General features: G+C 53.2%; 1 protein-coding gene across 4 annotated transcripts; it reads right to left on the bottom strand.

Annotated features, from left to right (window-relative positions):
* Positions 1 to 959: 959 nt before the first annotated feature.
* SMUG1 (single-strand-selective monofunctional uracil-DNA glycosylase 1) lies at positions 960 to 7,157 on the bottom strand. 4 transcript variants are annotated; one of them, XM_061205276.1, is made up of 4 exons: positions 7,107 to 7,137; positions 5,492 to 5,763; positions 3,445 to 3,743; positions 960 to 2,412 (listed from the first exon to the last, which is right to left on the bottom strand). In XM_061205276.1, the coding sequence occupies exons 3-4, from the start codon at positions 3,730 to 3,732 to the stop codon at positions 1,885 to 1,887; spliced, it is 816 nt and encodes a 271-aa protein (XP_061061259.1). In that variant the 5' UTR covers positions 3,733 to 3,743; positions 5,492 to 5,763; positions 7,107 to 7,137; the 3' UTR covers positions 960 to 1,884. The 4 variants fall into 4 exon arrangements, with proteins under 4 accessions (XP_061061259.1, XP_061061257.1, XP_061061260.1 ...); XM_061205274.1 differs by lacking the exon at positions 5,492 to 5,763 and adding an exon at positions 6,354 to 6,429 and having other exon boundaries at positions 7,107 to 7,130; XM_061205277.1 differs by lacking the exon at positions 7,107 to 7,137 and adding an exon at positions 6,354 to 6,401.
* Positions 7,158 to 9,407: the final 2,250 nt, after the last annotated feature.

Raw genomic sequence — 9,407 nt, 5'->3', positions numbered from 1 at the left:
GATAACTTGCTAGAATGACACAGAACTCAGGAAAGCACTCCACTTATAATTACAGTTTTATTATAAAGGATACAAATCGGGACCAGCCAAATGAAGAGACACATAATGCAAGATCTGGGAGGCTCCCAAACAGTTTCCACGTCCTTTCTCCCACAGAGTCAGGACACATCACCCTCCTGACACATCCATGTGTTCACCAACCAGGAAGCTCACCCGAAGCTTCCACGTCCAGAGTCTTTATTAGGGTTTCATTATGCAGGCATAAGTGATTGAAATCATTGACCACATACGTGGCTGAGCTCAGCCTCCAGCCCCGCCTCCCCTCTCTGGAGGGCAGGCTGATATCACCTGGCTTGAAGCCCCAGCCCTCTAATCACACTGTTGGTCTTTCGGGCATGGTTGGCCCTCCTGAGTCAAATTTCAGCATAAACTCAAGTGTGATCTGAGGGTCCCACCATGGATGACAAACTCCCAGCACTTGGGAAATTCTGAGGATCTAGAGGCTCCCCCCCAAGAACCAAGAATGGAGGCCACTCAAATTACTTATTACACAATGGGGGGGACACATATTAAAAATCTTATTAATTTTGACAGCTGGAGATGACCTGTCCTAGAAGCTAGAGTCCAACCATGTGTTCCTTATTAAGCTGGTCTCTGCTCCCAACTGAATTCACTCTCCAAGCCCTTACTAAAGGGACAGCCATTCAGCAGACGTAAGAAATGAGTCAGCTGGAGATACCAGGCTCCCATCCACCCATCACAGTGCCCCAAGTAGCAGACAAACCACTGGACAGGCCCCTAACAGAGACCCTGCAGCTTTGGTAAGGCAATTAGAGACTGTTCATACCACCCCCAGCTACCCAAGAGAACCCTTTGCAAACAGGAAGAGGTAAGAGATGGGAAAATATAAACTACCACCTTCTACCTCTGACATGCAGGAGGGAAAAAGAGCCAACACAAAAGGGTTTAGGAGCTTTTAATGCTTAGACGGAAAAATCACAGGCTGGGTTCGTCATAAAGTCATTAGTCCATCTCTGGTGGGTCAAGAATCTCCCCGTCACTCAGGCTACAGGTGGAGGCCCAGACCCCTACCCACACCCGGGTCTTTGGGTCAGAGGGGCTTCCTGTGTAGTGCAGTGCAGTGCCTCCCCAACCTGGGGGCAAGAAAGCTAGAAAAGGTGTAATGAGCACCCACGTGCCAGGCACTACGCAAGGCACTTTTAAGGGTTATCTCAGTTAATCCCCACACCAGCCCCAAGAGGCAGGGACCCCATCTTATAGATGAGGATCCTGAGGCTTGGAGAGGTCAAGCAACTTGTCCGAAGTCGTAAAGTTCACAAGTCTCAAAGCTGGGAGATGGAAATCCAGGTCTTCTGGCCGTTCCCACGCTGCCACACTGAATCGTCTCTCTCTGACGCAGCCTCAGTCTCCCGTCAGAAGTTCACTCTCAGCAGCCATGACCCACGCTTTGTCCTGGTCCCTGTGAGGCAAGGGGTGAGCTGAAGGAAGCCGTTCTAGGACGACGGGTGGGGATCCTGGCAGGATCTTTTCTCTAAAACAGCAAATGTGACCTCGGAAGTCACTGTTCAGGTCACTCTCCGCCAAAGAGAGGCTCCAGGGAAAGACTGAGGTAGAGCAGTTTGCAGGTGCTGGCTCTCTGTGGAGCTGGGTACCACAGACCAAAGAAGCAATGCTCAAAGGAAGGTGAGGTGGGCAGGAATCGGGAGGGCAAGCAGGAGTAGTGTCCAAACTGCCGCGGCAGGTCCCAGCAACCAGGGAGCCGAGGGGGACCTTGTCGCTCCAGTCCAGGAGGCGCGTGGCCATCTGCTTGCCCCGAAGGACCCAGGGGACCTTGAACACGTCCTGTGCCGGCCGCAGGGGCGCTCACTTCGTTAACAGCGGCAGCAGCCCCAGCTCGTTCAGTCTCTCCTTGGCCACCACCTCCCAGCCCTTGTTGGCCTGCGGGTTGCGAGGGGAGGGGTGCAGGAGCCCCTCCACCTGGACCTCGGGCATCAGGCCGGCCAGAGCTCGCCGCGCCCGCTGCTCGGCCAGGCGGCCCACGCCCACCACCAGCCGCACCCCCAGCAGCTGCACCTGCCGGCACAGGGCCGCGGCACAGACCCCAAGGAGCTGCTCTCGCTGCTTGGCCGGCAGCTCGGCGGGGGTGAGGTTGCGCCCGCTGGGAGCCAGGAGGAGCAGAGGACACAGGTTGTGGACGAAACAGTGACGGAAGAAGACCTCGGGCTGTCCACAGAGGTTCCGGAAAAAGCCCCAGAACCGGGCACCACTCACCTCGGACTGAGGGCACTCCAGTCCCAGCACTGGTCGCTTGGGGTGCTCTTGGGGAGGGCTCTGCACAGGCCCCCCAATGCCCAACCAGTCCCGGACTACACTCACTTCCCCAAAGGGCACCTGTGGGGAAGGAGAGACATACCAGGGCTTCAGACTGGAGACCCGACGCCTGGGCTCTGAACCAACCAGCCCCTCTCCACCCTCCAAGAGGATCTAGCTGCGCCCCACTCACCCCCCACTCCAACCACCTTCACCCAGGGGCCTGGGACAAGGATTCCTGGCCCTTGGTTTGAGCCTGTCCCTCTTTCTCCAATTGTTCATGTGGCTTGCGGTCCAGGAAGATCTATTTGTTTGCCTCTACCCCACGAGCCTTTGGGACCAGGTACAGGAAGCGCATGGGGGATATGTGGTCCCACACAGGGCGTGACGGGTAGCAGGGGCGACAGACAGATGGCCCGAGACAGAAAGGCGGCCAGAGCTAGAGGAGGCACAAGGACAGGGCTGACCACTGCTCTCTGGGTGCCCTCTCAGCCCCAAGCCTCAAGCTGTCGTTTCCATCGATCATCATGGATCACCTTTCAGTCCCCAGTTGGGATCAATAAAAGCGATTGAGCCTCCTGCCCTGAAGCCTCTTCCCCTCCCCCACCCGCCGAGCACCACACTGAGGGGCAGTCACTCATCTGCAGGTCTGAAAGGGAAGCACGCAGGCCCTGGAGTCTGCTCTGTTCCGAAGCTCTCCTCAAGCTAAGAAGCAGAACCCGGGTTGCCGGAAAGTCCTGCATCTCTGCCCTACCCACCCCGGTCAACCAGTCTCCCCAAGGACCCTATAAATCCTGCTCCCTCTCCTGACCCCAAGCACGCTCTAGGGAGAGGGGAGATCCGGCAGGGTAAGGAAAGGATGGGGCTGGCGGAAGGAAGGGCTCTCAGAGGCAATTAGTGGACAGCTCACAGGGGAAATGGAACTACCATTAATGTGCTTGGTTAACTAGGGGCAGCGAGGCCGGGAGAGGTCTGAGACTAGAGGAGCCAGTGTATGGGGAGGGGGGGCCCACACACGTCCACAGCCGTGCACAGGCTCCCCACAGCACGCGCAGCCAAGCATCCACCCTGAAGCCTCCCCTTCCACCCAACAGGGGAAGCCGACCTCTTTACCCCAGTCTGGGCCATGCCAAAGGGTCCTGGGTTCATGCCCAAGAAGAGCACTTGCTTGGGGCCCTGGCAGTAGCGGGTCACGTAGCTGCGATGCGGCTCCCACGCATACTCCACCGGATTGTAGACGATGCCCACAGGCTCAGAAAACTGCAGCTGCTTCAGCTCAGCGTTAAGCCGGAGCTCCTCCTCCAAGAAGCCCTCGGCCGAGCTTCGAGGGGAGGGCTGGGGCTCCACCAGGGCACCCCCCTCATGGAGGGGCCCCGGCGGGAAAGCCTGGGGCACAGCCATGCCACTCTCACCTGGAAAAGAGACGGACGGAGGCCCCAACAGCCCCAGTCATAGCGTGGGAGGGATCCAGGCTGGCCAGGGCCCCTACTACCACTTCCTGGGCTCAGAAGAGACTGTCAGTCACCCCCAATGTCCAGGCAAGCCCTCACTCATCTCAGCTCCTGGTAATGAAGGGCCCTTCCTCTCCTGGATTCAAGTATCCTCCCTCTTCACATATTACCTGGTGAGCATAACCCATAACCACCAATCATCGCCCACTCCAAACCTCCTTTCCATCAGGCACAGGTTTTGAGTCACTAGTTCCTAGGCCATGCCTAGGTTTTCAATAAATATTTACATGGCAAACTTTCAGCACCTAAAACAAGCCCAGCCAGGAGGGGCTGTGTCCTGGAAACCAGTGTGCTGAAGGATGGGATGCAGGTGCACAGCCACAGCCCAGAGACTAATTACAGAGCTGATTACAATAGCTTCCAGGTGGTGAGCAACTGCTCTGTACCAGGTACCCCTCACTGCTGTGCACAACCACCCCATGAGGTGGGTATTACTGTTCCCAGGTTACAGGTGAGAGAACTGAGGGTTAGCAAGATCAAGCAACTTGCCCAGGGCCACGCACTTAGCAAATAATGAAGCTGGGATTTGAACCCAAACCATCTGACTCAAGGCTGTGCGCATCACCATCCACACCCATCTTGCCTTAGACGGTTCAATCGGCCACCCTGCTAATCCTACAACCCCCCAACCCCAGCCCAGCTTCTTGCCCACGTTCAAGAATCCTCAGTGGTGAGTGAGACGATTACCAGACTCACACTAGACTCCTACAAGCTACGTAACCATGGCCAGAGCCTCAGGTCTCCTCACCCAAATACTAAGAAAAACAATATCCACTTAAAAATATTGATATAAGAAATGGAATGAGATATTGTGTGTAAAGGGTGGCCCGGGGGAGGTAGAGGGGGAAAGGAAGAGGACGAGAAAGAGGGAGGGGGGGAAGGAGGAAGAGGGAGCACCCCAGCGAGCTCTGTAACCCACAGAGGCCATTCCTTCCAATCTTCCTTCTAATCACTCCCGTGCAAACCCAGTGGTCCAACCTGACCTTTCCATTCACACTTTCAAAACGCCCTTCCTACCTCAACTCCCAAAACCTTGCACATGCTATTTCTACAAACCCAATTTTTCACAGACCCCTTGAGTGAAGCAGGACTGTGAGTCCCCTAGCCCTCCACACATCCAAATCATACCTCCCCTTCCAGATGCAGCTCGAACTATCCCTTTGGTAAAGCCATCCCTCTTCGGGACGCTGCAGCATTTGCTGTACCTTCCCAGCCTCGCCCAACCCAAGTAGGGCTGGCGTGAGGCCTGGGAATCTGTATTTTAAACAGGCTTCCTCAAGTGATGCTGATTGTTGGTGACGGCTGAGAACCACTGCACGTCACCATGGTTAGTTGCTTCTTCATGAATTCACGCCTGGCCTCCCGGACTAGACTTGAGGCAGATCAGAGAGGAGACCCTGTTTAATTTTCCTCCATAGCTCCAAGGTCCTAGATTTTATTAGGCAGTCAACAAACACCTGCTCAGCTGTATCCATACCATCTTTTTTCAATACTGTTTACAACTACCTTCTGGGAGTTCCCTGGTGGCCTAGTGGTTAGGATTCCGGGCTTTCATTGCCATGGATCAGGTTCAATCCCTGACTGGGGAACTGAGATCCTGCAAGCTGTGCAACACGGCCAAAATAAATTAAAAAAAAAAAAAAAACTACCTTCTACCAAGGAGCCTTTCCTGATGGACTCCTCTCCACTTCTACATCCTGAGTTCACTCAAGGCTCAGCTGCCTGCTTTGCCCTCTGCTTGCTTCTGAGGGCTTGCCAGGCTCTGGCATGTTTCCATCACATCTGGGCCTCCCACAGGGCAGGGACCATGGTTCTTCTCCCTCTCAACCCCTTGCCCAGGTCAAGAGTAACCTCTTCCCCCAGATGGGACCTCAAGGTTGACACAACAGCTTGATCCATCAACCTGTTCTCTGACCCTAGCCTAGGGAAAGTGGGAGAGAGAGAAAAAAAAATCTTAAATCAACTATACCCCAATATAAAATAAAAATTAAAAAAAAAAAATCAGGGCCAAACTTAGGAAATCCTTCCCTAGACTGATCTCAGAAGTCTTTAACTGATCTGTCTGGGTGGCTACCCACGGCCAATTGAACTCAAACAAAAGCTGAGAAGGGAGCTGCGGAGAACTCAATTGTCTCAGGGGCCCTTGCTTTGCCATCTCCCCACACAGTGCCAACATTAGTAGATTGGCTGCTCCAAGTCTGGGATCTCTCTCAGGCCTTAAGTTGAGCCTACCTTTGATCTTTAGGGACCCATGCTGAAGACAGCAAGGCTGGGGGTACACAAAAGAGTGACAAGGTCTTATTTTCAGTGTTCCAGAATTTCAAAGCCTGACCGGATGGCAAGAGCTGCAGGCTATGTGTCAACTGACTCAAATTCTAGTCCTGGTTTTATCTCTAAGGTTCTCTTAAGTCATTTAACTCTCTTCTCTATGAAATAAAAATCACAAATTCCATCCAACCTACCACCAGCTGTTAACTCATTTATACTTTTCAATACTTATGAGTCTCTTACATGATAGGCACTGTGGTAGTCTCCTGGTGGGGAAGAAGTCCAAAATGAATAAAATGTAAGCCAGGCTCATAAATGACTGTGACAAGACAGATAAACAATTGTTATACACTGTGATACACTGTGATTCCAGCTTTAATGTCCTGAACAAAACACCATGAAAGCCCAAAGGAAAAACTTGGATGTCCTATCTGAAGTCACCCAGGGCCAGAGACTTAAGAAAGGCAGATACTTTCTAAATGACAGTGTCATATTACATTAAGTACGAAGAAAATGGAGGGTGACCCACCCATAAGTCTGGCCACCCAGGCTCTCTGACACTAAACCCAGCAAGTGCAGAAGGAATCCAAGACACTATCCACTCCCCTGTCCCTTGGGGGCACTCCAGGAATCCACAGGGACAATCAGCAAATCCTTAAACCAATAATTATAACAATAATAATAATGGAGCATGGACACAGAAACAACATTTCATCTCTCCTCCTAGTTCCGAGGGGGCTGACGGCTAAGCTCCACAAGAAATCTCGACCTCCGCCCGCGGGCTCCGCCCGACGGGAAAGCCTCGTCTCCGCAGGCCCCCTGGGCGGCTCCATGGGCTCGGCTCTCCCTGCGCCGGGCGAGCCGCTGACGGAGCGAGGGGCTCCGAAACATAGATATCCAGACTCCCCGCCTGCCACCCCCGGGGAGCCCGGGGAGCCCGGGGAGCTCCCAGCCCGCCCCCCAGCGCCCCAAGTTCCCAGACTCCCACTTCCTCACCTGGTCCGGCGCCCCATCCGGTTTCCGGTTCCTTTCCCCCGCCCCTGGGCGCGGAGGGCTGTGGGAGTTGTAGTCCACTTTGTTTAGGGAAGGAGATTGGCGTAGCTGCGGCCACTTCCGCCGGAAATACTCAAATTCCCGGAAGGTGTGCTAAATTAGCCCTAAGTGACGCTGGGGATTGTAGTTTATTCTTTACAGCGGGGCTAAATCCTGAAGACTTGAGAAGTGAGAAGCCAAGCTCTGTAAGGATCTTGGAGATCCTGGATTCTAGCTGTAAAGGGCATCACCTTTCCAAAAGTTCATCCACAACACTTTTCCCAAAGGGATTGTCAATCAAGGAGCTTCAACTATCTGCAATCTCTCAACTCACCTGAGTATTAACAATGGCTACAGACCATTTCTAGCCCTCCTTCTGCCCCAGGTATGAGACCTCTCCTTTGCAGCTCTCCAAGGACTGTATATAGAACATCCACGGAGGCACTTCTGGCATCTCTAACAACTCCTTAGTAATGACTTTGAGACTCTTGCATCCCCCATTACTGTCCAAGCCCCTGTCTCCATGGCTTTACCATTTCAGTTCTCTCCCGACTCTGCTCTGCTGTCTATCCAGCTCTATGACCTCCCATCCTTCCCAATCCTCCCCCTCGAATACTCTGTCCAGCACACCTTCCTAGACCAATTTCATGGCCTCATCTAACAGTTCATTCCCTCCCACCTCCCCAACCCAATACTAATATCCAAAGCTGTCCCACTCCTAGCTTTGTTCTTGTCCTGTCTCTGGATCTGTTTCTGTGTCTTGACTATAATATTTTCATTAGACTGTAAACACCATAAGTCCTGTTATCTTGTAGATTCCTCTCATCCCCCTGCCCTGAATACTCCAGCACAGCCATGACTGAGACCAGGGAAAAGCAGTCTCCCTGCAGGTGGAGACCAATGAATCCCAGAACAGGAAGAGGTGAGAGAACAAGGATGCTACCCCCTTCCCTAGCCTCCCCTGCTCTCCTACCAGCAGACAAAAACTTAAAGGATGGAGGAGGAGCTTCAGGGAACTGTGAGCAGTGACCCTCTGAACCACAGGTGAGAAACCACCCCTACCCTTGCAAGACTTTGGAAACTGAATTAATCATCCACCTCAACAAATTCCATTATTTCCTGAGCTTTCATTTGTGCCAGATTCTCTCCCTCTCTGTGTCTTTGACTCTCTCTGCCTATGTAAATGTATCTCTATCCCTAGTCTCTTGTATAGCTGTGTATCTGTGTGTCTCTCTCTCCCTCTGTGTACATCTACCTCCCTATCTCTGCTTTTTTCTCTGGAATGAGTGAAATAAGAATATCCTGGGGACTTCCCTGGTGGTGCAGTGGTTAAGAATCTGCCTGCCAATGCAGGGGACACAGGTTCGATCCGTGGTCCGGGAAGATCCCACATGCCACGGAGCAGCCAAGCCCATGCGCCACAACTACTGAAGCCTGCGCTCTAGAGCTCACGCGCCACAACTACTGAGCCCGTGTGCTGCAACTACTGAAGCCCATGCACCTGGAGCCCGTGCTCTGCAACAAGAGAAGCCACTGCAATGAGAAGCCCGCGCACCACAACAAAGAGTAGCCCCCACTCGCTCGCCGCAACTAGAGAAAGCCCGCGCGCAGCAATGAAGACCCAACGCAGAAAAAAAAAAAAAGAATATCCTGAACTTCTAGACAGGTCCCTGCTCAGGCTCCTCTGTCTCCACAGATCTATGCATTTGTGTGTTTCTAAACAAAAATTAGGAGGGAAGGGGAACCACACCGGTGGTGTTATCTCATTGCTTAGGAATTCTAGGAGGGAATTCCCTGGTAGTCCAGTGGTTAGGACCCGGCGCTTCCACTGCTGTGGTCCCAGGTTCAATCCCTGGTCAGGGAACTAAGATCCCTCAAGCTGCGTGGTGCAGCCAAAAAAAAAAAATTCTAGGAACCTCACCAACCCTTTGACAACCCTCCTGCCACCCCAGCCTTGGCCCCTTGCTGCCAAGCACTACCAGGTTATCATCATGGCAGCCCCTCCACACTCCAAGTCTGTTTACAGGACAGTAATGAGTGAAGTGAGTGACAGGCAAGCAGAGATCCCCAGGACCCCCACCGCCAATTCCAACTTCCTGGAAGTGTCGGATAACTGTTTCTGTCCCTGTAAGCCCACTCACCCCAGGGAACCCAGAGGTAGGGAGTCCAACATGGGAGAACCTGAATCTTGGGCAACCCCCAGTGAGTGCCTGTAGCTGATCCCACAGTGGCCTGGGGGCCTTCTCTGTCTCTAGTCTGTGCTAC

This window comes from Eubalaena glacialis, chromosome 11 (assembly GCF_028564815.1).
Source record: "Eubalaena glacialis isolate mEubGla1 chromosome 11, mEubGla1.1.hap2.+ XY, whole genome shotgun sequence".
Classification (NCBI taxonomy): domain Eukaryota; kingdom Metazoa; phylum Chordata; class Mammalia; order Artiodactyla; family Balaenidae; genus Eubalaena; species Eubalaena glacialis.
This window is presented reverse-complemented; position numbering and strand designations above follow the sequence as displayed.

Coding starts and splice junctions, on each gene's coding strand:
- SMUG1 (XM_061205274.1), bottom strand. CDS start 6,423: ATGAGCCTGGCTTACATTTTATTCATTTTGGACTTCTTCCCCACCAGG. Junction 3,744..6,353: donor ACTACCACAGTGCCTATCAT/GTAAGAGACTCA, acceptor TCTCTTTTCCAG/GTGAGAGTGGCATGGCTGTG. Junction 2,413..3,444: donor TTGGCATGGCCCAGACTGGG/GTAAAGAGGTCG, acceptor CCTTCCCCACAG/GTGCCCTTTGGGGAAGTGAG.